Source organism: Perognathus longimembris, chromosome 4 (genome assembly GCF_023159225.1).
Source record: "Perognathus longimembris pacificus isolate PPM17 chromosome 4, ASM2315922v1, whole genome shotgun sequence".
NCBI classification, from domain to species: Eukaryota; Metazoa; Chordata; class Mammalia; order Rodentia; family Heteromyidae; genus Perognathus; species Perognathus longimembris.
Genome location: NC_063164.1, coordinates 67,253,169 through 67,279,831, shown reverse-complemented (window position 1 = coordinate 67,279,831; position 26,663 = coordinate 67,253,169). Strand labels below are relative to the sequence as shown.

The 26,663-nt window shown below is 39.2% G+C and overlaps 2 protein-coding genes across 2 annotated transcripts in view; one reads left to right on the top strand and one right to left on the bottom strand.

Moving 5' to 3' along the window:
* The window catches only part of LOC125350875, a 61,703-nt gene extending 37,835 nt beyond the window's left edge, over positions 1-23,868 (top strand). Inside the window, exons 3-4 of the mRNA XM_048345758.1 lie at positions 1,354-1,453; positions 23,662-23,868. Of these exons, the coding sequence (XP_048201715.1) occupies positions 1,354-1,453; positions 23,662-23,868 (307 nt within the window). The remainder of the gene's footprint in view (positions 1-1,353; positions 1,454-23,661) is intronic.
* Positions 23,771-25,185, bottom strand: Rprm (reprimo, TP53 dependent G2 arrest mediator homolog). The gene has a single exon (XM_048344289.1). The coding sequence runs from the start codon at positions 24,955-24,957 to the stop codon at positions 24,628-24,630; it is 330 nt and encodes a 109-aa protein (XP_048200246.1). The 5' UTR covers positions 24,958-25,185; the 3' UTR covers positions 23,771-24,627.
* Positions 25,186-26,663: the final 1,478 nt, after the last annotated feature.

Sequence of the window (26,663 nt, the reverse complement as noted above, 5' to 3'; positions counted from 1 at the left end):
ACTCTTACAATCCTAGCTATTCTGAAGGTTGAGATCTGACAATTGTAGTTTGAAACCAGACCTGGCACAAAAGTCTGTAAGACGCTATCTCCCTCTACCTCCAATTAACCAGCTGAATTGAAGGCATGTCTCAGGTGGTAGAGGGACCAGTTATAAGTGAAAAAGGCAAGCAGGAGCAGAAGGCCCTAAGTTCAAATCACAGTGGTACCACAAAAAAGAAAAATAAAGACTTCCTGTTATTTATTTCCATTTCCTTTCTTTATTATACATAATGTTTAAATTATTGAAATCAATTTTAATGTTTTTATATCTTAAATGGTTATTCAAAGAAGGTACCATATAACAAAGCATGAAAAGGAGGAGGAGGAGGAAGAGGAGGAAGAGGAGAGGAAGAAGAAGAAGAAGAAGAAGAAGAAGAAGAAGAAGAAGAAGAAGAAGAAGAAGAAGAAGAAGAAGAAGAAGAAGAAGAAGAAGAAGAAGAAGAAGAAGAAGAAGAAGAAGAAGAAGAAGAAGAAGAAGAAGAAGAAGAAGAAGAAGAAGAAGAAGAAGAAGAAGAAGAAGAAGAAGAGGGAGATCATTAAAGGAGAATACTCACCTACTTCCTCAGTCCTTGGCCATGAGAACTAATACATTGTTGTGCACACTATTCTATGACAATATAGTATTTAATCCCCATGACAAATTGTAAATTATGCATTATTAACATCCATATTTTGCTGTTGAAAAAATATAAAGCTTAGATAACCTAGGCAACTTACTCATGACCAAAAGGGATCAGAGCCAGATTTTGGACTTCCCCTATCTCAGCCTATAGCCTAGGTTCTTGAGTACTAGTATTAGTAAAGAAGTATCCATCTTAGTCTTATACACATCGATAGATGCATTCTAGGAGGATAATACAAGTGAGCTTAAGTCCCAGATATAAGGCAGAAAACAGGAAATTGTGGTAACTATAGGAATCTAAAATCCAAAAGCAGGCCTGGTGTTATTACTTCTGATTTTCTAGAAGAAGCTAGAAAGAAAAGTGACCACTTTTGTGTTCCTCATACCTTACTACCTGCATTAATGCCTGACATGAACAACTTAAAAGAAGGAGAGTTTATTTTACTCACTGTTTCAGGAAGTTCTGTCCATCATAGTTGGGAGGGCATGGCAAAGCAGAATTCATTGTCTTGGTGGCCAGGAAGTAGAGATAGGAAGGAGGGAGGGCAAGGTATGCCCTTTAGAGATATGCCTCCGGCTCCTCCAAGTTAGCCACATTACTTCCACATTACTAACATCTCTCAATGTCTATTCAAAATTTGAACCAATTAGCGAATTAACTATTAAATAAATCAGACCTTTCCTAATTAGATCTCGCTTTACTAATCTGCTAGTTATTTCTCAGTGCAATCAAGCTGACAAATCAAGATTAACCATCACACTGTCCCACTTTGGATTGTTGCTAAATTTGGTAAGCATTTTGACGAACAGTAGACGGGCAGCTGGCTATTGCCTTTGCATATCCAACTGGCCTCAGCATGGAAATTTTCATGCCTCTTGAGCTCTACACATTTGAATGTTCTTTAGAATGAATGGGCAACTCATTTTCATTTGATATGGAGACAAGGTGGACAACTCAGATAAAGCAGCTCAATGATATTTTTTTAATTTCAATCTCAACATTACTAAGTGACTGTTGGATGTGCTATGAAAATGCTGCCTACATGCCAGACTAAGGATGCAGGGGGAAAATTTAACTAATACAAGTCTTTGGCTAGAGACAAATCATCAAACCTCCTCCTTTCTTTTCCCAAACATTGGAAATGGAAGCTGTGATGAGCAATATATAGGCTGCGGCTCAGTTTGAAATTGAGACTTCACTTCTTTTTCCTACTCTTAAACAATCTTCTTTAAGGTGATTGATGGCTTACTGAACTAGAGCCTTCTATATCATCTCACTTAACCCTCACAAGAGCCTTGCGGGTATATCAATTTCACACTGTTAAAATGAGAAAAGAAGACTGTGAGAAGTAAACATATAGTTTTGAAAATCACCACATATGTATAATACTACAATTCTAGCTTAGTTATATGTGATTCCAACCACTACTATCTGAATTTCAACTCCCTATTTTCTGCCAGCTAGCCAATTTAATTAAACTTTTTATTTTATAATTAATACTAGGTATTTTCAGATGTTGCCAGATTGATATCATGCTATCATGTACATGTGCATGTTATGCTCAATGACTCTGGTCATGTTCAGAAAATATTTCATGATCTCCTCATAGTTCATAACTCCTCACCCTATTGAAGAGGCTAGAAATCCTAAATCACTCACTGACACATTGGAATCTTTCCTCCACCTATAGACAATCCATTTAAAGCCCTAATGCTTTTCTCTTATGAATATTATCCAACTACAAATACTTGCTCTGTTTTCAATGATTATCATTCTAGACAAAACTACTACCTATTCTAACGTACAGTAATCTACTTCCTTTAAGGTTTTTCTTGATCCAGACAATCCATTTTCTACAGGGGGAAAGCCAGGGAAATCCTGCTTTGCACTAATTATCAAGTCTATCACCTCATTCAACCCTCAAGTCATTGGTCTCTTTAAATATTTTAGTAGAGGTTTCCTATCACTTTAAATACAAAGATCAAAATCTGTAACAGAACCTAAAATGTCTACCTCAACTGACTCCTATATATTTTTAATGACTTCTTATGTCATGAGATTCCTTTCTCTTCATTCTACCTTCAAAGATAAATAAACAAGGCAAATGTCAAAATTTCCCACAATTGGAAATTTGTACACACTGCACCTTCTGCCTAGTCAATTCCCACCACCTTAATAATCACTATCCATTCTTTAGTTTGTCCTCAGTTTCATAGTAACACTTTGGGAATTTTTTTCCCAGCCTCCTCAACCACATTTCCCTTACCATTCATGATCTAGCATATCACTTCTCGGGTATAGGACTCAAGTTTACATTTACTAGGATGATAGAATCTACTTGGGTGATGGAATTTAGGAAAGAGTTTGGGAGATGACATGAACTTAGAAGACGAGAATCTTACCACTTACCCTGTCTAGGAGAAAAGAAGAAGACAAAGGCTAGGAAGGCAAATTTTGATAGAGGTAAGATAAATGGATAAAGTTGAAAGACAGAGAGAATCCATCCTTCAGACATTCTGGGACAAAGTCAGATTAAGCTATGGACTATGAAGAAGCAGCAAGAACCAAATTACTCTCGAGAAAAGAAAAGGTGACTGTAGGATATGACTAGGAAATTGATCTGAGTTAAATTCACAAAGCTAAGGCATTCCTGTACTTCCAACAGAAGATCATATGCTTTTTGTCAGTTCAAGGATACCATGAATTTAATACAGATTAAATCCAGAATTTAATCTGACCTGCAGAAGTTCAACAAGAAGGGATTCACATGAATTTACAACCAGGATCACATTAGTCAGGAGTCCTCTCAACATGCCACTATGACAAGGCAGGGACAAGAATAAGATGGAAACACAGATGCTACCCAAACTGTGTGGTACTTGTTGTATCCCGACATAGGCTCAAATCTAAGGAGATAGATGAGATTTCATTGAGGGAAAAAATGATCTGATGGTATGGATGCTCCTCATATAAGGTTATAGGAAGAAAATTTGCAGTATTTGTATTTTGGAGTTTGCAAAGTGAAATGAAAATCTGTTATCACCTCCATTCTTCCTTTCAAAATTTCCAACCCCAATTCTTATTGTTGAACATTCCCAAGAAAGCTTTAGAATAGGAAGAGATTTTTACTTATTTCCTTATAAATTTGGATGCTACATTGAAGTTTTTTTTTCTAACAGCAGCAGCATGCATTTCTCCATAAGTAGAAATAGCAAGAAAGTAACTACTGGCATTTTTTCCCATAAAGATAATATAGTGAACAAATAAATCTCAAATTATTTGCGGAAGTTAACAGTTTCCAAGGTAAGCATCTCTCTTGTGATTAACAATAGTAATCATGAATACTTTTGCATTTAAATTTCAAATTAATTGATTAAATAAATGAAAGCTTCAAAATACATTTTGTATAAAGCTTTTGTTAGATATGCTTTTTCCATAGCCCCATTTCTTAGTAATTGAAGCAACTATTAGCTCTGCTTATCCCTGCTAACTGCTGAACACAGTCTTTCAGAAATTTCTACCTCAGACAGCAGAGCAGAATCAATGGTAGTTTCAGCTCTCTTGAAGATTGTTACCGCATTGTGATGCCTTCCCAAACCATGTGAGCTTTTAATCAATCACTGAAATAAATCTATGCAACTGGTGTCAGGAACCAGAGTCATTTCACACTCACTCTCCTCCTTCTCTGGAATCAAAGGAAATGGAACCCAAATTAGACCTGCAGAGCCACACTTTGCAGGCTCCTCTCCCAAAGGGATTGAACATTTGTCACAATTCAAAAGATATGTCGTACAATGGAAAAATGGAAGTTGGCATATTTGTCTATAAATGTGACAGTGATGGTGCATTCCCTGTGGTCTTGGCTCATAAACAGGTCAAACCAGAATATTGTTACACAAAACAGTAATTTTTAATCACTGGCACATAAACAGAAGGTATATTTTTTCATAGTCCTGAAAAGATTTTGCAGAAATCTTTTTCTCTTACTTGCCTTATATAAAATGCAATATTTCTAAACAGAATATTCTTTTTACTCTTAAATATCCCGAGGATAGAAATTTCTCTAAAACTATTATTTATAGCCTTACCCTCTCATGTCTAGCAATCTCTTCCATATAAAATCAGTTTCTGATTTTAGGCTACTAGTGGAAAAGATGAGTAAACCTGTGAGTGTAGAAAGATAAGGTAAGGTAGTCTATCTTTACCCGACTGTTTCAAGGAAACATTATGTGAGGAAAAGCAACATAATGACCTCATAGTAATTGTTAAGAATTTTGATTAATTATTAATTATTTCATCCAAAATTCAAGTGTATCTTAAGAGTGGCCATTCTCTGATTTCTCAAACTCTGGACCTACACAATATCTTGAGTCACCTTCATATAGTACCTGCCAGTGAAAATTTAACCTCTCTCTTTGATACTCTGTTAGTCACCCAGGATCTTACTGGGCTTGCAAAAATAGCAAGCAGCAGAAACTTATAATTGATTATACAGACATATTCCCAGACTTTCTCCTCTAGCCAAATAAGAGAGTCTGTTTGGTGCACCTACAGAGCCCTCACATTGTTGAAGTCCCAAATTCTCTCTCTAACTTTATCCATTTCCTTCAATTTCATCGGTCAAGCATATTGGACTCTTCTACCAAATCGAGGGAATGGGGAAAAAATGGAAAACTTGTGTTCAGGTTTGAGTCACTATCTCAACTGTAGTTTGAGCTCTGGAGGAGGAGAGCTGTCAACTCTCTGAATCCTTGTGTTCATTTGGATTGACTTGATTTGAACTTGATTCTGGCTCCTAAAAGCACCCCCAGAGCATACACCGTGCTATAAATGTTGAAACAAATTAGCCATCATTTCCAAACTGTTTCAGAGGTGGGTGGCTGTACAGTTCCAGATCAGTCCAGTAGCAGTTAGGATATGACTGAACAAAATTCCAGTTCCCAGAAAAGGTTAAGTTTGGGCAGGCACAGAGATCTGTGTTGCATAAGAAGCTAGAATACAGAATAAACTCTGCAGTCAAATGGACTTTAGAGTCGTGTTTCTCTGGAGATTGGCCAGGCATCATCTTGAACACACCAGACGGTGCAAAGAGCCATAAGATCTCACCAACAAGTCCCCAGGGAGCTACTATTACACTCTATTTTTTGCTCAGAATTCACCCAGAAGCTGGAATAAACCTGTAGGTTGAGGCCCAAAATCTGAACATTCAGCAGAGCTGAGAAAGTTGTAAGTGTCTGTTAATATTAGTTTCATGCTCTGGTGTCTTCTCCTACTGAACTTGTGGGTTGCCAGATGTCCCAAAGATACAGGACATGGATAGACCTTGCAGGAAGCATTTCTCTCAGATGGAGACCACATCCTCAGTTATTTTTAAGTCTAAGTTGGAAGATAATTTATTGTCACTTCAAAGCATATGGTACTTCATGCTTTATAAATGGAAACTGGGTGAGATTCAGCCTTTGAAAGACATTCTTTTGGACCTATGTTTACTCAAACTCTAGTGCTCGAAAGATGGTGTTCTTGGCAGGATTTCAAAATAAAGGCCACTCTGAGGACAGGACATAAAATTACATTATAGTGTAGTGTATTTAAGCAAGATACCAGGATGACAATGCCAATTACTGTGACTTTGCAATAGAGGACTATGAGGTCACACCGCCTTATAATATTAGGTCAGGATATTTTTGATAATAAGATAGGCTTAAGGGCAATGCCACTCAGAAACACACAACTTGGGTCTATGACTCTGTGATTCTTCATTTGACTATAAAGTGGATCATGTTAGAAGACATTTAACCAATACAAATGCATATCATTTTCCTTATTGATATATATAAAAATAAAAAGCAAGTGGTCTGTGGAGAGTATGATGAACTTTGCCAAAACTAGATATTTCATTGTAGAAAACAAGTGCCTAAACCTCAGTGCTGGTGTTTAGATAGCTGCAGCAAATCATCCTTTTCTTTGTTTTTGTTTCTCTTTTAATTTTTTTAAATTTTATTTTTATTGAAAAGGTGATGAGTAGGGGCTTATAGTTACACAAGTAAGATAATGAGTACATTTGTTTTTAATCATTGTTACCTCGTCCCTCATTTTCTCCCACTTACCCCTGCCGAGTCCCCTCCCCCTCAAGTTGTACGGTTCACATCCAACATAGTGTCAAGTGAATATCAATGTTCATCTTTTATCCTGGTGTTTCTGTAATTTCCTTTCCCTTCCGCATATTGAATAATCTTATATACAAGACACAAGTTACAGAAAACTAAGATAAACAAAAAAGAGCTACATACAGGACATAATACGAACCTCTTGTTTCCATATCTTGAAGGTCATGTTGATATACTTCATTATATATGGTCCTATCCTCTGAGCAATTAATTGGGTTATCACGATCCCCTGTTAAGAATATCACTATGTATATCAATATGTCTTTGTAGTTCTTACAAATGAGGGAAATCATGCAACCTACTTTTCTTTTGGCCTGGCTTACTTCACTTAATATAATTTATTCCAAATCTTTCCATTTCCTTACAAATGGGGCAATATCATTCTTTCTGATGGAAGCATAGAACTCCATGTGTATATATATTCCATCTTCTTGATCCATTCATCTACTGAGAGGCATCTGGATTGGTTCCATATCTTAGCTATGGTAAATAATACTGTGATTAACATGGTTGTGGTGGTAGCTTTCAAATCACTCATTTCTAACAGAGCTGATTTTGATCCAAGATGAATGGACAGGCACTTGCTTCGGAAAGCTTATTACCTCTTGTTTTTCTGATTTGGTAAACAAATCAACCAGCCCTCAGAATAGTGGTTTTCATACATGCAATTATCTGTTTTCACTGAGAATGCTTCTGTTATCTGGAAGAAAAGTGTAACAGAAACATATTTTGTACTTTGTCCTTAGGATATAAGGCATAGTAAAGCACTGCACTATTGTAGGAAGGTATTTTGGAGTTTCAACATCACACTTGACCAAAACCCATATTCTGCAGAGTAGGGGTTTTGCTCTTTGCACAACAGTTCTAGGCAGTTTCTGAAGTGCAATACTATAATTACAGGCTTGGATTCTGTTTGTCCTCAAGCCTTAAGACATAAATGCATTGTTGTCTTCCCCAGAAACAATGGAATGTTTCTTTATTTCATTATTTGGGGTGGCAGAAACTACATCTTATGCTGCATTAGGAAGAATAATTTATCCATTAACACCTTTTACCCATGTAGTAACGAGGCCAAATCTTGTTTAATTCAGGAGAGTCTGTACCACAGAGATTCTTTCCTTTTGGGTAAATAGGATCCCAAGCTCGTTTAATTTTCCTTTAGAGGCAGGGAGCTTAATGTAAGGATTAGACTTTGAACTTCGGAGAAAGCAGAAAGGCCATGTCTTCACCTGCCTCCAGAAAATAATCTCACTTATTTTAAGCAAAACTCTTGGACAAACCAAATGAGAGCAAGATGAATAGAAAGAGAAAGGCTGGGAGAATACAGTCATCATATTCAGAGGACATATATGAAAATGGAGTTAGGTTACAGAAGGGGATGGGTGGGGTTGAGGGAGATGGGTAAGAATAACGGAAAGCATGACTGTGATTGTGATGTACCATACACATAAACTGACATGTTGAACTGAAACCCCTCTGTAAAATGTAAAGATAGTTTTAAAAAAGAAATGAGATTTTAAAAAAACTTTGGATATTTATGGCAAAGGTATAATCAAAGACAATTTTTATCATAATGGAGGAGTGGTAAGAATGGGTAAACATGTATGTAGAAAAGCACTTATTTTTATTCTTTTTGTTCCGTAGGTTTTGCTCTGCCATACCTTCCCAGATCCCATAGATCAAGGCAGGTGTTCTCCAAATTTCTTGAGCAGGCTGTTGCTTGCTTGAGCTGGATTAAAGAGCTAACCTGCCAAGTGGCTGTGCAGTTTTTGTTTGTTCCAAAATGAAATCCTAGAGCAATAAAGCCACAAGACTGAAAGGTGATTTACTCTCATCATCTAGTTGATTCTGAAATCCTGTGGTGAAATGTCTGCTGTGTGATGGAGAATTTCTTCGCTCTTAGTGTAGTTTATTTCTTTTTGTACAGCTCCAGTTATTAGAATATTAAACTAGAATATTAAATAGAATGTGATACTTGTTGCTGAGGCATTTCTTGAGACTGGAGAACAGTTACACCATTATTGTGGGAATTGTATGTATGTTTTCCTCACAGTTAAATACTGCCAGCTCTATTGGCCACTTTTCATTTAATATGGTTTTAGCACACCTGGAAGCTGCTTTCTTTCTTCTTTTTATCTTAATTGAATTTTATTGTAAAGGTGATGTACAGAGTGGTTACAGTTACTTATGAAAGGTAACAAGTCCGTTTCTTGTGAAACATTTTTCTCCCACTTTCCCTCTCCTCCAACTCCTCCCTTACTCCAAGTTGTAAAGTTCATTTCTAACATAGTTTCTTGTGAGTATGGCTGTTGAATTGGTTCACCCTTTTTTCTTTGTTTCACCATTTTGTTGTTCCTTTTCCCTTCCCCCAATCAGGTAAACATACATATATATGCATATATATATGTATATATATATGACACAGGGTACCAAAATAAAAAACAAACAAACAGTGACAACTGGGGATAAACCAAAGGGGGAAAATGAAAGAAAAAAGAAATAACTTCACACAGTGTACTAAAAACAACAATAAAGAGAAACATCTTGCTTTCATGTATTGGAGTTCATTTTAATTTTATATGGTCATATGTACATAAATATTGGGCTATTGTGATCCTCTGCTAGGAGTCCCCTAGACATATACTAATTATTACAAATGAGGAAACCCATGGAGCCTAGGTTTCTTTGGGTCTGGCTTACTTTGCTTAATATGATTTATTCTATGTCTTTCCATTTCCTTACAAATGGGGCAATGTCATTCTTTCTGATGGAAGCTTAGAACTCCATGGTGTATATGTACCACATCTTCTTGATCCATTCATCTACTGAGGGGCATCTGGATTGGTCCCATATCTTAGCTGTAGTAAACAATGTGGCAGTTGCTTTCTTTAAAGCAAATTCAATTCTATTTTCAGTGTGTGTGTGTTTGTGTTTGTGTGTGTGTGTTACTGGGGTTTGATTTCATGTCCTTGCTCTTGCTAAGCAAGTTTCCTATCGTTGAAACACACTTCTATCCCTTTTGGGGACAGGGTATGCTTTTTGCCCAGGGCCACCCTTGGACTTCAGTCCTCCTATTTTGCATGTTCCAGTGTAGCTGAGATGTCAGGCATGTTCCACCAAGCTCTTGGTTGAGGAGGAATTCTGTGAACTTTATCCCAAGGCTGGCCTGGAACTGAAATCCTCCTAATCTTAGTCACCTGAGTCACAAGGATTACAGAAAAGAGCCATCATGCCCAGCTTCTTTCAATTTTTAAAGTATGTGGTATTAGGACTGGAATCAATTATAAAATTAGAATAATCAAGAAACAGGAGAGTTGTACTTTTCCTTCCCTCCTATAAGATTCCATGCTTCTCCTTTCTCCATCTTATGAAATTCCATGCTTCCATGGATGAAGATTAAATTCACTGTTTTTGGTGACCTCAATTTTCCATTGAGCTTCTACATGAAGAAGCTCTATGTCCTTGATATTTATGGTCTTTTGCAAACCACCCTTTTCTACTCCGCACTGGTCAGTTGTTTTAGAGTCACACATAGTACATTATATTTAAAGAATTAAGTTCTCTAAGTATTTTTAAATATTTTATTGATTCAGCAAAATATTTCATGTGTGTATATATTTATATTTATGAACATTTGTTTATAATATTTTAATGCACCGACATACTGTATAATAATACAATGTGGATAATTAACCCATTCATCTCATCAAGCACTTATTTCTCTTCAACAGTATCATTCAAAAGCCAATTAACTATTTGAAAATAAATACTTAAATGTTATTAATCTTAGTTATCCACTGTGCTATAGTATATTGGAAGCTATTCCTTTATGCAACTTCATCTTTGTACATATTAATACTCTCTCTACATCTTCCTCTACCCAGTAAGGTGCAATTATTATTCAATACTTCTCTCAGATAGCATTTGGCCAGTTTGAAAAGTTTCAGTTATCATTTATGCATCCTCATGCCTAATTTATTTCATTTAACATAATGCCTTTCAATTTTATCACACCACCAAAATCACAGTTTCTTTTTTTATGGTTGGATATCCCATTCTATGTGTGTATGTATTTATGTGCATACATGTATATGTGTATATATATATATATAGACATACACATAGACATATATATGCATATGTCTATTCCTTATTCTTCTGTAGATAGACATGCAGGTTGAATCAGTAACTTGGCTATTGTGAAATATGCTCAATAAAAAAACAATTTTAAGTGTATTTTGTTAAAAAATAAGTCCATTACTCAAGGTCTTGCAAGATCATTTGAGTTGAGACTTTTGACATATTATTTCTCTGCATCTGTTTACATATCAGTGGGAATGAAGCTACCTCATAAGATGGTAATGAGACTGTATGACTCACCACATAGACATTGCTTAGAATGAGTCAGTTATCAATTAAGAAAGTCATTACAAATTAATAAACAAGACTACGTTAAAAGTTGTGTTTTAATTTTAAAGTAAGCTTGCCAATCAATATCCTGCAATTTGGCCCGAAGATTTTAAAATGAAATCTTTGTTAAAATGATGTTATGGAAAAGATTTGATTGTAAAAAACTGAGAAGCTTTAAATAAGTTGAATACTACAGACTTTTGTATGTAGAGACCACTAAGAGAAAAAATATGTTTTAATCTCTACATATTTAAATCTCTTTCTATTATTCAGGATTTTGTTGTTGTTGTTGTTGTTTGCCAGTCCTGGGGCTTGAACTCGGGGCCTGAGCACTGTCCCTGGCTTCTTTTTGCTTAAGGCTAGCACTCTACCATTTGAGCCGCAGTGCCACTTCTGACTTTTTCTATGTATGTGGTGCTGAGCAATCGAACCCAGGGCTTTGTGCATATGAGGCAAGCACTTTTACCAGTAGGCCATATTCCCAACCCTCTATTATTCAGTTGGATCTAACAATTGGACAAGTAGAGGTTCCTCCCCAAACCCACCTCCTGGAGCCATCTGCTACTAGAAAGCTCTAGAGCCACCAAAACAATAAATTTATTGCTTTGTGTCTCCTCCTCTATGTGAAATCATTACCCAAAGCTGTAGGAGTGGGTCCAACTTGTTAATGCCTGAGCACCATGTGTGTTAAAATGCTGAAGCTTTTCTTATTGTCAGCCCTTCCAGAAGAATTAACAGGACCGAAAAGTAGAAAATTCTCTCTGACTTGGGTTCACTACTTACTTAGCACAAGCACATTCTTTCTTTCTTTCTTTCTTTCTTTCTTTCTTTCTTTCTTTCTTTCTTTTTTCTCTCTCTCTTCCTTCTTTTCTTTCTTTCTTAATTTAATTTTTATTGTCAAGGTGATGTACAGAGGGGTTACAATTACATATGTAAGGTAGTGAGTGCATTTTTTTCTTTCTTTCTTTTTTTTTTTTTTTGCCAGTCCTGGGCCTTGGACTCAGGGCCTGAGCACTGTCCCTGGCTTCTTTTGCTCAAGGCTAGCACTCTGCCACTTGAGCCACAGTGCCACTTCTGGCCGTTTTCTGTATATGTGGTGCTGGGGAATCGAACCCAGGGCCTCATGTATACAAGGCAAGCTCTCTTGCCACTAGGCCATATCCCCAGCCCCAATGAGTGCATTCCTTGTCAGACTTGTTGCTGCCTTCCTCGTTTTCCCCCCACCTTTCCTCCTCCACAACTCCCCTCCCCCCAAGTTGAACAGTTAATTTCCAAAATATTGTCTTGTGAGTATTGCTGTTGCACTGGTTCACCTTTATCCTTTGTCTCACCATTTTGATGTTCCCCTTTCCTTCCCTAATTCAGATAAATGTATATGTCCAGGGCATATATATTTGAGGGTGATCTGCCTGCGACATCTGTCACACCACTGATTGCCAGAGTTGATTCAGCTGATCTGGCTGGATAGGCGGGTGTCCCCTTCCTCCCTCACAGCTCCTTCATGTGCATCCCTCCTGAAGCTGTGTGCTCTGTCTAAGAGACCAACCATCTGTGATAAAGGAGGACATGTCTTTGGTCAAGGGTATAATAATTGCTGAGGTCCCCTGCTAGATCCTCCAAACAAACTTTTTTTTAAAATTTAATTTAATTTTTAAGGTGATGTTCAGAGGGGTTTAGTTACATATGTAAGACGGTGAGTACATTTCTTGTCAAACTTTTTACCCCCTCCCTCATTTTTCTTCTACCTGACTTCACCCGAGTTGTACAATTAATTTCCAACATATAACCTTGTGTATATAGCTGTTGCATTGGCTCATCCTTTGTCTTAGTCTCACCGTTTTGTTGTTCCCCTTCCTTTCCCCAATTCAGATAAACATATGTACAAGACACAAGGGACCAAAATCAAATATAGTGACAACAGGGGATATGTGTGATCCAGGTAAAGGAACTTAACCACAGATCTTCCACTTCTCTTTTGCTAGAAGTGGGAATAGTAGCTTCTATAGCTGGAAGGATTTTGAAGGAACTATGAGTAAAATAGCCAGGATGATTTCATTGGAATATAGAGATATAAAAATTTGAGCTAGATGCTGGTGGCTCACATCTGTATTTCCAAATACTCAGGAGGCTCAGGTCTGAGCAACATGGTTCAAAATCAGAGATTCTTACCTCTAATGAAGCAGCAAATAGCCAGAAGCACAGGTGTAGCTTCACTGGTGAAGTTGAGCAAAAAAACCCCACCAGCCTAAATAAACTGCCAATTACTTAACATAAGAAAAGTATAATTTCAAAAAATACAAGAAAACAAAGCTAAAGAAGAGTGCAAGCCCTTCATTCAAACCCCAGTTACAGCAAGCAAACAATCAAGAAAGAGTGAAAAGAGAGAAAGAAAGAGAGAAAAAAGTAAACAAAGGAAGGAAGGAAGGAAAGAAGGAAGGAAGGAAGGAAGGAAGGAAAGAAGGAAGGAAGGAAGGAAGGAAGGAAAGTTACAAATTTTTAGCTTCACTCAGCCTTTATTAGGAGACTGATGCATGCCACATAAGCCTGACCCTAGGAAAACCATGCCCTTGATGGACATAAAACATATTTCACTTTATTCTTCTAGTGTCTAAGCACTCTTTCTGCATCGAAGGATATTGTTAACATTTTCTGTTTTTTCTATACAACACTTTATGCATGAAATGAAAGCCAGTATCAAATAGCTGAGGACCCTCCTTTCAATCGCTGTTCCTTCTATAGACAGTAAAGCCTTTGTTTGCTTTGAAGAGTGGTGGAGAATTAAAATACACTTGCCATATCTAAAGAATCCACTAAAAATTTCACCTCCATATTACAATATTTGCGACAGTCTCAGTTAAAAGACAGATGTAGATGTTTATAGACAGATGTTTATATAAATTCCAAAATAATTAATCAACAAATTCTCTTAAAGTGCAGAATGCTTTTCAATTGTAAATTTCATTTTCAGCATTGTAATTTTGTTTTATATACATTTTAATTACTATATCGGATATTTACTAGAGTTAATTGTTTTGGCAATTAACTTACTTTAGCTTAATTTAGTTTCCACTCATAAACATTCTAAAGACTTGTTAACTAAAAAACTTTAAAAATCTAGTCAAGAATCCACAGGGGCTGGGGATCTGGCTCAGTGGAAGAGCACCTGCCTGGCGAGCGCAAGGCCCTGAGTTTGGTCCCCAGATCTGGAAAACAACAACAACAACAACAACCACAAGAATCCAATATATGTCCTACAAAATTAAGAAGAATGAGGGAAGGGGTGCATAGTGGAGGTATGGGTGAGAATGTTGAAAGGGGTAACATTGATAAAGATGCATTGTATTCATAAACTGTTTTGTTTAATGGCAACTCCTCTGCACAGCTAATGATAATAATAAAATAAAAAACATTAACAATTGAAAAATATTTAAAAATCCTAGTTACTTAACTTGTCATGGAAACTTCTGCTTAAATTGAGGTAGAATATAGTTTGCTATTCCATATGAAAACACAGTCTATAAACCTGTGAAATGAATTTTGCCATGATTGTCAAAACTAAGGTACAAAAAGACTAGTTACCAAACACTGACATAGGATATTAGAAATCAGCATGAAGCAGTATATTTTTTTAAAGTTATCACTGAGGAAACCCTGGGCAATCAAGCCATCGAGTGCAAAGCAATCAATCAAGGATTAATCACACTAAATCACACGTTTAGTAGAGAGTAGATGATGATTTTTCTTATGTTACCATTTCCTGAAAAAAAATTGTTCAAAATATAGGTGAGCCATCATGCCAAGAAAAGAGGTGATGTTTTCCCAAACTGGAGAGTGCTCTCTTATCTTCGTACAAATGTGCCTTGAGGCCATTATGTGTGGGGTGAATGCAGAGCCCTGCTACTGAAAGCATTGTGCTTCAGTCCTCAGGTTCAAAGTCTCACGGCTGGAAACCTGAGGCAGTGATGAGTTTACCTGTGGTGATGAGCTGTATAAGAAACAAGCTCCTAAACACCAGTGTTCACATTTGACAAATTTCCTCTCTCAACTGTACCATCAGTTCCCTGCCTCTACCCTGGACTTTCGAGTAAGAATCAAGAAGACCAACAGTGCAAGTTGTAGAGGGGGTGAAACTATTTACAAGACAAGTTAATGGCATTAAGGGAAGTAATTTCCTTAGTCAGAGCATGGAGCAGGCAGAGCAGATAGAAATGTAGAAAGAAAGATAGGAAGGAAAGAAGGAAGGAAAGAAGGTAGGAAGGAAGAAAGGAAGGAAGGAAGGAAGGAGGAAGGAAGGAAGGAAGGAAGGAAGGAAGGAAGGAAGGAAGGAAGGAAGGAAGGAAGGAAGGAAGGAGGGAGGGAGGGAGGGAGGGAGGGAGGGAAGGCGGAAGAGAGGGAGGGACGGAAGGAGGGAGGAAGGAAGGGCAATGCTGGTTTCATTTTTGTGCAAATAGAAAAGATAAGCTAACTCTCTGCATTAAGCTGAGTTTAGATGAAGGATAATTTAGAATTAAGTAGAGCTCCAAGAAAGGCAATAAAAACATATGAGGTTACAGGGGGACATTTCCAAGTAAACAAGGTCATGAGAGAGGCTCCATCAAAGTGGCTTTGTCAAATCAGCTAGAGTACTACTGAATATTTCATTTTTCCCATGGAGAGTCATAAAGTTCACAAGTCGATATGCTATTAGTTTTGTCTGAAAGATTATTTACTAAATAACTTTCTGGTTTTTTTTTTTTTTTTTGCCAGTCCTGGGGCTTGAACTCAGTGCCTGAACACTGTCCCTGGCTTCCTTTTTGCTCAAGGTTAGCACTCTGTCATTTGAGCCACAGCACCACTTCTGGCCATTTCTATATATGTGGTGCTGGGGAATCGAACCCAGGGCTTCATGTATACCAGGCAAGTGGTCTTGCCACTAGGCCATATTCCCAGCCCACTAAATAACTTTTAATACAAAATGTATGATCTCACATTGAAGACATTTTTTTAAATTTTTATTTTTTGTCTTATTTATTGTCAAAGTTATGTACAGAGAGGTTAAAGTTTCATATGGTAGGTCTTGGGTACATTTGTTGCATTGTTTGTTACCTCTTATAACTAGCCAAGACCAGGGAGGGCAGCTGATTTTAAATCTCATGAGAAATAACAGATGTCAAATGGCTGGTCCAAATGAGCCTGGTCCAAACTGGGTTCAAGGTGGTGACAATATATGAGTAAGAAATTCAGGACTCTGGCCAGAAAACATGCAGCTACAAGAAGGCAGACACAGAGAATCTCGAAAGAAAGTGTTAAAGCCTTCCTTTTATTCCCCAGCCTAGGTGACAAGTAGTGGGTACGATAAATAAATATTAAGGCAATATTACAAGTCAGGAGATAAGGGTTTCTTTGCTTCACCACTGGCTAGCTGCATGGGTCTTTGGAAAATGATGTGTTCTCTCTGGTTTGGGTTTTGTTGAGTTGCATGGAAATTGACGGGGGTGGGGGGAGGCTCTCATTTCTTCTAACAATAGAATCCCTTCTACTGTGATAACTTATAGTCTGTAGTTTGCATAGAACTGACTCTACTACTCTTTGCTCTTGTCCCTCTCACCAAAAGGATGAGATTGAAACTGATCAAGTACAGCATTCTTAAACCCACCCTTGTCACAGAGGTTTGTCCAGCAATTAACAAAGGACCCAAAGTGTTCCAAAGACTCTCAGGCAAAGAAAATTGTTGAGCTGCTAAAATGTTGATTTGGGCCTCTAGGAATCCACACACATACTACCTTTCTCACAATGTGGAAAGATCTTTCCTAAGGACTAGACAGTCTGGGTGACATCAACTCGCTCCTCATTTGCCTGATGAACCTGGATCCTTGGATATATAAGTCAAGCAAGTGAGAAAATTCCATTTCCTTTTTAAGAATTAAGTTGAATTGGATTTATGTTGCTTGCAACCCAAAAGAAATCTTAATTAAAACACCCCATTTTAGCTTGATGATTTTAGGAGATAATTAATGCTATGTAAAACAAGAATATATATACATACAATATATACTTGTATTATATATACTATATATACTAATACATAATATGTATACTAATACATATTATATACATACATATATATATATATATATTAGAAAGTTCATCTATGGAATGGAGGAGATAGGATTTCACACTTTGACTTTCACAGTTAAAGAGGTGAATAAAACACATGTTCCTCAGCTGAATTTGTAGAAAAATATAAGTGGCCTCAAAATTAGTCTGGAATTCTGTCTTCAGGTTTACCATATCCATGTCATCTTGAGTTTGAATGCACTACATCGTGCAAGCAGTGTCTGTGCTGCCTGAAGACATGGAAAAAGTAGGAGTCAATTGTTCAAGTAATTAAGGCCTCATGTTAATTATAGAGAATAGTAGACAGCACTTCATGACTGAGGGAGAAGTTGCAAGTGTGTGTCACACACAGATGGATCTTTAAGATCATATGCGCAGAGATCAAGAGAAAGACAAGACAGAACCACAGATGGCCCCTTTGTCTCATGATTCTTTGCACTCTATTTCCAAAGTCTAACTTTTAGTACTTAGTGCAGAGCCATGCCTATAATGGACACTAAATAATAAACATTTATTGATGATAAATATAAGAAAGTTTGGCAAGAGCTCTTTGTCCTTAGGAAATTAAAAACAAAACAAATCAAACAACAAACAAGAAGAATTGAGCTAGCTAACAGGATATTTTTTAATTAGTCTAAGATTCCAGAGAGAAGAAGAGAGAAATGGAGGAGAAATGAACAAGGTACACATTCCTCTCATTTGATTTTTAAATTAAATTCTCTAAAAGTAAGGTTTTCTTACCACCATTTTTAGAATTCAGAATCTGCTTGCAAAGTTCAAAAGAATAGAATTTGTGATAGATTCTTTGTTTTCATTGACCTCCTTTGAATTTTGTCTCCTTTCCTTTTCTTCACTTGTGAAGATTTTTCTAACTTGTATAATACATAATCTTTGACTTTCTGTCACTTAGGATTTTTATCTTCTTTTTCTTCCAAATTCTTAAATGAAGATTGACACATATATAGTGGTATTGTGAGGTTCTAGTTGTTTCATTGGATCCTTACTTACTGAATATTTGAAGACAATTTACCCACAACTTTCCCTATTTGTGGTGTTCTTATAAATAAATATATGATACTAAATTAAAAGAAACCTGGAGAATGTGTGATGACTGCACTTAATCTGTAGTAACATGCACAGGATTTATCGGTACACAAAATAGGTACCATCGAGGATGCAAGTATGTGTGTTAATCAATACTTCCCTAATCAATACTACTTAGAATATGAAGTTCATGATCCTGCTCAATTTATAGGAAAATAAATAAAGCAAAAGAGACGTTTTGGATCTCAGGGGGGATTCTTTTCCCAAAGCAATCAGACATTTGGAGTCTTGTCTGATAAAAATCGATGATTCTTTCAGGGCAGTATATCTTTAGGTGTGGGGGAGGGAAGGCAGGCATAATGGAGTGGCAATTGGTGAGGGAGAAGACAAACACAGACAAAAATAATCATGAGAAAACTGCAGCATGTTCACCCTGTAAAGCACTGTGCTAATGTGTGGACTATGGCATAATCACGTATGTATATTTATAGCACTCTGAATTTCAGAAATAGTAAATAAAAACAATTTCTTTAGTATCTGACCTTCGTGGGTAGACCATATGTGTCTATGCCTGTGTTTTATGGCTCAGACAGATCTGAACCATTGTCTCTCTTGCCAATAGTCAGTAGTAATGTATCAGGCACACACGAGTGCTTAAGTACCATATGACTGTTTGAGTTATGAAGTCATGAAATATTACTACTAATGGAAATTGGCTTCAGAGTCAGGAAAGGGGGAAGGGCAGCTTTCTCACAGATCACTTGACCTTTCTAGTATTGATCGTATTGTACTTGCATTTACCCATTCAAAAACCTTTCAGCAAGTGAGTCCTTACATATAGATAGGACATATACAGGAAATAAAACTACCCATTATGCTTGCATAGTCAAAGAAATGAAAACAAGCCCTTCTAATTCCCATTTGTGGATAATGTAATTTAGGTTAAGAAGCCTGTCAGTATTTTCAAGGTGACTGAGGAATATTTAGAAATGTATGTGGTCATCCTGTAACCATCCATATAGAAGTTGCCTCTGAAATACTTGGTGTTATTCAGATATAATAAAATAATAAAATATAGATATACATTCAGACTATTTTATTATGCTCAAAGTTAATGATATGGGAATCAAAGTTTTGTATATTTTATTTTGCTTAGACTCTCTAACTTCAACAATTTTGAAGTCACAGAGAATGCTACAAAATTTAACCTGGACGTTTCAAAAGATTTGAGCATTTAAAATAATATCAGGATAGTTATATGAAAACAAATAATTATTGGGTATTTAAATTCAGAACAATTACAATTAAATTCAGGAAACAATTACCACCTGCCGAAGCTCACGCTAAAACATACCTCATCTGAGCTACTATGTCCAGAGCTAAGTCTGATTTGGCAGGAGAATAAAGGATTTATTGATTCTTGTTTAGGCAATTGCTGAAGACTTGCTGCTTCAAAGGCTTTCAAAACTAGGTTTGAGTCTTAGAAAACATACTGAACCTTGGAATCCTTTCCTGGCATTGCAAACCCTCACATGACAGGTACAATAAGCCAAGGCTGAGGAAGGCTCTAAACTGTGTGGGGAACAAGCTGCTGTGTGACGTTGCAGAAGCTCAAAGGGAAAAATACTTGATGGGAGAAAAACTGGTTTCAATTGATCTTCCAGTCATTGAATTCTCTCTGTTAACAACAGTGTCTATCATTAGCATGGGAACCCAAAAGAATCACTGACTTGTTCACTTGATCTTTGCTCTCCTGCCATTATCCAACGAGAACAGAGAAATCTGGGATATTTAAGGCACTGATTAGATGGTATGTGGTCTTACCCAGACCTGGTATGGTATCTGAAAATTTGCATCAATTATTTTAAATAATATATTGAGTGGAAAAGAACTTGATTTTTGTGAAGAATATATGTGTGTGTGTGTGTGTGTGTGTGTGTGTGTGTGTGTGTGTGTGTGCATGTGTTCTGTAATCTGAGCTACTTGGAAGGCAGATATCAGGGGATTGTGATTTGATGCTAGCTTGGGCATAAAAGTTCATGAGACTCTATCTAATGGGCAGGTGCAATGACATTTACCTGTCATCCTAGCAAGAAAGGGAAGCATAAAATAAAGAGGATCAAAGACCAAGGTGTAAAGTGAGACTCTGACTCAAAAACAACCAGTGCAAAACAGGGGCTGATGGAGCCACCAGCATGGCCAGAGCCCCTGCTTGACAAGTGTGAGGCCCTGAGATCCAACCCCAGATGAGATATGTTTTAAGACACATAATGAAGACATCCATACAACAATTTTGGAAACAAGGGAATATTGTAAAGAAGGTTCAGCAGAACTGTGTAATTGGAAAGTACATTTATAATTCATTTTTCTTACTTGAGGATAAGGCTACCCAGATGCTTAGAAAGCAGAATCCAAGTTTTTCCTGTTTAGCATCCCTTTCCCTTCCACACTGAGAGTTAGCATAGGGAGACACAGTAACAGAATTGGCCTGGGATCCAGAGGGAAGCCCAGGTAGCTTGGAAATCAAAAACCATTTTCCATGAGCTAGTGTGATTTGATACTTGACTGAGTCCAATCACTTGTGGCTTTGAATTCCTTAATATGTCTAACACTCAAGTTCTTCCTACATTTTCAGAAAATAGGGAGAATCCCATTAATAATCTCAGGAAAAACAAATTGTGTTAAAAACTGGTTAAACTCCTTGCCTGAAGTTGCCCAACTAGGATAGTATTTGTCAGAGGCTGGATATCCAGACCAAGATTGTACTAATCTGTCAGATATGTCTCCTGAAAACCTCTTACCGAGTCTTCTGTATTTCCAGAAAGGCTTTAGGAAGTATCAGATAAATGCCAATGGCCCATGCTAAATTGAACAGCTTTTACAGGAATCAATCTCTCTCTCTTTTTCTCTCTCTTTGTCTCTCTCACTTTCTCTCATGCTCTCTCTCTCCTCTCCCTACCCCCAATGCCTCCAGCTAATTACTCATCACATAGTGAGCCTAAGTGTGGAATGGTAAAACATGCCTGTTTGTATTTACCTGGTTTGATTTTCAGATGAAAGAGAGTGGCTTTCAAAATCTATTTTCCTTGCAGCATGTTTGTAGGAAAGGACTGACACTCCATAAACCCTAGGAAGATTTAGAAGCATTCATTGGATGTGTTTGTTAGAATGAGACACACAGTCACTGGCAGAGTGGGAAATAGGGTGTGGGGCCCATGAAGGGGGTTGGCCATCAGGGAACAGGAGGTGTAAAAAGCTCCTTGCCTCATCCATAAACAGCAGAACCACTTGGAGTTTCTCTAAGTAACAAATGGAACTGAGGGCTGCAGAGAAGGGTTGTTGGCAGGAGTGAGTCCCCAAGGGCTATGTGCTTTTCAGACTGTGTGCATTACCCTATAATGCATACATCACAGATGACAGTGCTGTGTTCATAGAGCTTTTCTACTTGAAGACAAATTTTTGCAGGTACTATTCTGTCTCAAGACCACAATTTCTAGAGCTCAGAGAATAAATAGGTAGTTGAGATGAAATGATAAATTTTGCTTTAGAGATGCCAGGGAGAGAAAATATGAAGAGGATGGAGATAGAGGAGACAGTGGAAGCCTCTAGTGTTAGGAGAACTCTTTTTTTCCAAATTCTAGGACCTTCACTTTCAATGGAAATCTTTTCTGTGCAATTTGACTTACATGGTAGGTTCCCTCCCCTCTCCCTGTATCTGAAGCTCTAATAAACATGGACTTTGCATAGAACAGATTTCTACACACTCTTGATTTTTTTTTAATCCAAATCAATTTTCATCAGGGCAATGAGTTCACTGATGGGTTAATAACTTTGCATGGCAAAGGGCACTCAGTAGATGTTTCAGCCACAAACACAAAGTTACGTCTAACCTGTATGGTTTATCCAGGGACAAGTCATTCCTGTCTTTCTTTCTCAAAACACAGAGGCAAAAGATTTAACTCCTCCATTCCACAGAAATGGTCTATAAATAAGTTGTCTTATTTTTCTCTTCTACACATTAGTTCAAGTAATGCCTTTCATGGCTCACACTATCTGTTGACTATCTGTTAACCCTACTCCCTCCCTATATATGAAAACAAATAAGAGAAGCTTTACCTATTGGAAAGGTAGGAAGAGGCAAACCATCCAAGTTCTATTTTTTCCTCGTTTGACAGCATCAACCTTCAACATATGACCCCAAGTTTGAGAGTGCAATGAACACGTAGAGTCGACAGGATGTTAAAGGACATGGAATCTTTGATTTCAGCTCATTTATGTCATTGGCAATGCTTATACCAGTTGTGTTGTTGGGGTTATTTTTTGTTTTTGAGCAACTTCATTGTTATTTAGTTGGTCTTAGTATCATCTATCATAAGGTCTTTGAAATTTTCATCATTATAGTATCCAAGTGAATCCTTTACATTTTAGAAGAGATTTAGAATCTGACCTGGGATATTAAATATAAGCTGTTCAAGTTTAAGTTTGAAGCTATTGTGTTGTATGCACTGTTTTCTAAGCTCTTCTTCCCAATCCATTTCTACTTGTGAGCTCTAAACATGCCTCCCATCGTGGCATTTACTCCAGAATAGACCTCCAAGTTTTGACTACAATACTCATCTCCAGAATTAGAACCCTTACTAATTCCTTAGAGTCCTTTGTCTGGCCTGCGGCTCACAACACTAAATCGTAAGGATAAACAAGTCTCTCTTTCTCTCTCTCTACCCCCCCTCTCTCTCTCCCCCCCTTTTGAAAATTTTAATTACTTGGCAGACAATAATCTATCATTTAGGGATTTAGGGCGTACAACCTGATGTTTCAATACATGTTTACATTGTGGATGATCAAGTCAGACTAATTATCATTTCAAATATTTATCTTTTCTTCAAAGCTCTCTTTTACTCTCTTCTGTTCACTGTAAAAGGTAATAAGACAGAGACAATGCATCTCATCTGTTAGCAACAGTGGTTTACTCCAGGGTGTATTAAACTCATTATGTACTTTGATAGCTGTTTTTCCTCTCATTTTGTGATTTCCTTTTTCTGACACAGCACCCCAAAGCAGTCTTGCTGACGTTGGCCAGGGGAGATTAGACTGGCCAAGTCACCTCTTCCTTTCATTAGCCATGTAACCCAGTGTTCCCACCGGAGCCGGCACTTAAGTGTCATCTTCCCCTGGGTGGGGGGGGGGAGGTGCGGGGGGCTCCTGCCGGCTTGCTTACCTGTCTCCTGTGCCCAGAGCTTGGCTAGGGCTCACTCCCCCTCCCCCACCTGCACCCTGTAGCCCTCCGCGGATCTAAGAGTCGAATCTCAGGTCTGCAGACTCCTCGTAGCTGCCCATTCCTCTCTGCCAGGAGGATGGAATGATGGAATGACCACCAGAAAGCCAGGAACAAAACACTTCACTGTTGCATTTATTAAGGAAACGTTAAATAAGAAAAACAGAAGTCAAAACGGTGTCACGTATATCAAGAGCACTTTTGTGGCGTAAATCGTGCAGTCACGAGCTACGAATTCTATGTTGGGTCTTAGTCCGGGACCCTCTAGCTCCCTAAAAGACCCAGGAAGAAATGCACAGAAAGAAACTCATTCACATTCGCAGGCTTCCCCTCCCCTCCCCCACCCCTTCTCCCAGGACGACAAAACTCTAACCCCCCAAGCAGTCTAACAGGCCACTAAAAGATTTATCAAACAGTGTATTCAAGCAAACTAACACAACATCCCTTAAAACGACACACTACAATCCATCAAAGATATCAACTCTCCCCACCAGGACTGGGGTGGGGGCATGGAGTAATGGATGAGAATCCACATACATGGATTCGTGTGTCCCCCAAAAGTCTGTGGGGTGGCGTATAAACAGGTCACTTTTCTGGTCACCTGCCATGGGTGCCAATGGGTCTCTGCCCTGCCCGCCCTCTCCAGCCGCCCCAGTGCTTGGCCCACCTGCGGGTGGAGAAGGGCCTTCGGCCAGTGGGTCTCCCCGTATCCCATGCCAGCAGTAGCTTCCAAAGTTCAGCGCACCCAGATCGCCCTCTTTGCCACCTGCTGCGGAGCTGAGAAGTCGGGGCGCTCTCTCCCTTTTCACAGCCTGTTAAGGGGACTTTCAGAGGGCGGGCGAGAAAAGCACAAGTGGAGAGAAACAATTGACTCCGACAGGTTTGTTTCGCCCGGTCTTGGATGGCGAGGGGCGCAATGAAGGCTGGGAGGGCAGGCCTGGGGACTCCCGCTGCCGGGGCCACAAGCCCGGTCAGTAAGGCCCCACGACCACCGCCTCCACCTCTTTGGACGGTCTCCGGTCCTTCACCAGGAAGTTGATCATGCCTTCGGACTTGATGAGCAGATTGCAGCCGAGGAAGAAGATGCCGAAGACCACGGTGAGCGAGAGCACGCACATGACTGCGATCTGCACCACCCGCATGATGTACAGGCTGCGCTCGTCGGGGCCGCCCTCGGCGAAGCCGTCGTCGGTCACCACCGACGCCTGGGTGCAGCAGCGCATCGCGCGCTCCAGCGCTTCACTGCTGTTGGCCAGGAACAGGCCCGCCACGTCTGTCTGGTTACCCAGCGCGGGATTCATGGTGGGCACGGACGAGCGCACGGCGGGCGCGGGTCCAAGAGGCGTGGGGTGGGGAGTGCGGAGTGGCCGAGGAACAGGTGCTGGGCGTTGCGCTCTCTCCGGCACACTTGCACGCGTGGGGCTCCTCGTGATCTTCTTTCCGAAGTCCCCGGGGCGCTGAGAGTTTCCCAGAAGCCGCTCCAGCGCGCTCCCCAGCCCGGCTAGTGTGCGCGGTCCGCAGCTGCCCGGGCGGCGCTCGCTCGTCCCCGGCGCTCACTCACTCGCTCGCTGGAGGCACTGGGGGCTGTTGGAACTTGGCGGGGTTGGGCCAGCCAGGCCGTGGGAGGTGCGGGCCGCCCCGCCTCTGTCACGAGCAAACAGCGACCCCTGCCGGCCGCCGCGCCGCCCTGCGCCCGCTGCCTTTGGGCGGTGGATTAAAGCCAAAGGGAGAATCGCTTCTAGCTTCCTCGCCCTGGCCCCAAAGGCCAGGCCGAGGTCTCTGTGCATTCCTGAGGGCATGGCTTATCCAAGAGTCTGCCGAACGAGGACGCAGACCGTTGGGAGTTTAAGAGAAACTAGTCACATCAGCTCTGGGGGTGTCCTTTACTGCCGCCTCTCTCACCTCAGGCTGGCGAATGCACTGGCCCTACCACCTGTGTCCAAAGGCCTCTTAGTGGAGTGAGGGGTGGAATGGATGGGGAGGCGGGTATGAGGAAGGAACGAGAAGAAGGGAAGAGAGAAAGCGGGAAGGAAAGAGAGTGCAAGGAAAAAGAGTCCCATCCCACCCTGATGGTACAGAAGTGATTGGCAGGCTGAGCCAGGCAGGTTTTAGAGTGAAGGGAAAGGGAATTAAAAAGATGTTCTTCTGCCCTTCCGTGGTGGTGGTTGCCAGGACCAGGGTCACCTGTGACCACTTGCTTGTAATTTATTTGCAGAGGAGTTTTTGAATATACTTCTAGTGTTCTTGGTTGGCCAGTGTTTAAGGGACTTGTTCATCAGTGTCCATCCGCCAGTCAACTGTGGGAAGCCCTCGGCATGGTCCATCTCACCTGCAATCTCTGTGAACCCCTCTGCGATGTCTTTGTCCCCCTTTCCCCCAGGAGACTTTAGCCCACTGTGGCTTTGTTCTTGATTCTGGAGCAGCTTTGCATTTACAAAACCATCGGTTAGTTTCATTAAGCTCCAGAAGTCTCATTCTGTTATTTTTTTCCTTTCTCCCTCTGCTCCTGTCTTCCTTCTCTTTGATCTCTAATAGATGAAAAGCGGCAAATTGAAGTCCAGCCCAAACTTTCCATACCCTACATTTACTATTTCCATTAAAATCTAGTAGCTGTCTTGCTGTTTTCAATTCTTCAATTCCACTGTGTCTGTTAAATCCTCTCTCCAAGGATGTCTTTACTTCATGTCTGCCACAACATACAAGGAACTGTCTTTAAATCAAGAGTGTGCGTATCATCTTTAATAATGCCTACCCAATTAAACAATTATTATTGCATTGTGAGGAGAATTAAATCCCTAAAATCTCAGGCTCTGGGCCTCACCCACAATTCAGTTGTACAGCTCGAGCTTGCCATGATGTAGCAAGTTCTGAAGAATGTTTCTACCTTCAACATCTTCTTCTTTGAAGAATTTTCTTATTAATTCATTGGAAAAGATTTGTGTAGGTAGTCAATGTTAGTGGTATGAAAAATGAACACAACATACATACCAACAATTACCAAACAAAA

What these genes read in the sequence shown, in the direction of transcription:
- Rprm (XM_048344289.1), bottom strand. Translation starts at nt 24,957, where the DNA reads ATGAATCCCGCGCTGGGTAACCAGACAGACGTGGCGGGCCTGTTCCTG.